Consider the following 1749-nt stretch of genomic DNA (forward strand, 5'->3'; position numbering starts at 1 on the left):
TATATTTTGGACAAACTTTCCATTTGTCAGTTTGCCCTCCCCCTTCTCATACCTAATCCTTGCAATGCTCAAATTGAATTCTCTCTCTGGTCTCTCAGTCAAATTCGAAGGAGCTGGCAGCAAGTAGGGATATCAATAAAAGAAGAAATGGACAGTTACATGAATCAACAGATGTGTCGTGTCTCTGCCCCCATTGTGTCTTTTATTAGAGTTGGAGCGGGCTTCTCTGCCTCCAAATCTCAGATCATGAACTGTCTTCTCAGTGAACGCAAACATGATGTCTTTTTTCACCGACATTGCAAAGGCAGCAGCAGAGACTGTCTCTTGATGGGAGGAGTGGTGGAAGTCGCCTGGTTCTGTCCTGGGGGGGAAGAGCAGGACAGATTTGACAACTGCTTGACCTTTACCAATCTTCATGGAGATGCAAAGGAACATGAGAAGCAACTCGCCTTTTTGCAGGAAGTCTCCTCCATAATTGTGGTCCTCATGGCAACTTCTGATGACAATAAAGGAAACCAAAAAATAGTCCGTGACATGTGTCAGTCAACAAAACCTTTAATCCTTTTGCTTGATGATAAAGGAAAAGTCACAGTCCATAAATTTGGCTCAAGAGTGAAAATTGGGATCAGGAACAGAAATGAGGCAGAATTAATAGGGGAGCTCACAACTGCAATCAGACGTTTGCTGGAGCTCTCTAACACTGCACTCAGCTTGGAGAACTGTGCCCAAGTTGCTCGCAAGCAAGGAATGCTTATTGATGAAGACCAGAGAGATTGCAAGGAAGCCAAAGAAAAGGCAGAGAATCTAATGACCCTACTGAGAGAAATGGAAATACCTCAGGTCAAGGAACACTTACTACCTCTTCAGGGAAAACTGTGGCAACTTTGGTGTAAAAAGGATAAAGAACTCTATCATCTGAGAGAAAAGGGGAATCGCAGCATTGAACAACACAAAAGTGAGACTGAGACAGAAAAACAAATGATAAGACGTGAACAGTGGAGAAAAGCCTTTCCTCTCAATGCTTTAATGCGTTCTGTCCTTGAAATTCTCCAAAATCGTTCAGAAACTCACACCAAACTCTACTTCCTCCAATGGCTGAATGTAGCTTTGGACAATCTGACGACAGGACACTTGGAAAATCTAAAGGAGAAGAAAAAGGCATTGGTTCAAAAAGAAAAGCAAGAGGCCCCAAAGAGTAGTTCTCTGAAAGACTGGCAAAAAGAGATAGAAGCTATTTCCAGAGAGATTGATGACTGTACCTTGGGAATTGAGCACATTCTCAGAGAAGCGGGCCAGATCTATGAAGCTCTGGAAGAAGCTTCACCCATGAAAGATACCTTACTTCTCTCCCTTCCCCACATTGCTGCAGATCTGATGATATCTGGTGTTCCCATTGAGCTGATGGATGGGGATGTTTCATATGTGCCCCTGAGGTGGGTGGCAGCTGTTTTTGACAAGCTCTCTGAGAAACTTGGAAACAAGCGGCTCTTTGTTCTCTCTGTCCTTGGCCTGCAGAGTTCAGGGAAGTCCACCCTGCTGAATGCCCTTTTTGGGCTGCAGTTCACTGTCAGTGCTGGGAAGTGTACCCGGGGGGCCTACATGCAGCTTCTGAAAGTGGAGGACACATTCACAGCTGAACTTGGCTTTGACTTTGTGCTTGTTGTGGACACAGAGGGACTTCGAGCCCCAGAACTCAGCAACGAGTCCCAGAATCATGACAATGAGTTGGCAACCTTTGTCATCGGACTT

General features: G+C 44.9%; 1 protein-coding gene across 1 annotated transcript; it reads left to right on the top strand.

The window, feature by feature from the left end:
- Positions 1–6: 6 nt before the first annotated feature.
- LOC120860060 (interferon-induced very large GTPase 1-like) lies at positions 7–1746 on the top strand (the record flags this gene model as incomplete). The annotated part of the gene is made up of 1 exon (XM_040235902.1): positions 7–1746. A coding segment is annotated over one exon (1740 nt), but the record flags the coding sequence as incomplete, so codon positions are not given.
- Positions 1747–1749: the final 3 nt, after the last annotated feature.

The sequence above is a fragment of the Oryx dammah genome, unplaced genomic scaffold, assembly GCF_014754425.2.
Source record: "Oryx dammah isolate SB20612 unplaced genomic scaffold, SCBI_Odam_1.1 HiC_scaffold_7095, whole genome shotgun sequence".
NCBI classification, from domain to species: Eukaryota; Metazoa; Chordata; class Mammalia; order Artiodactyla; family Bovidae; genus Oryx; species Oryx dammah.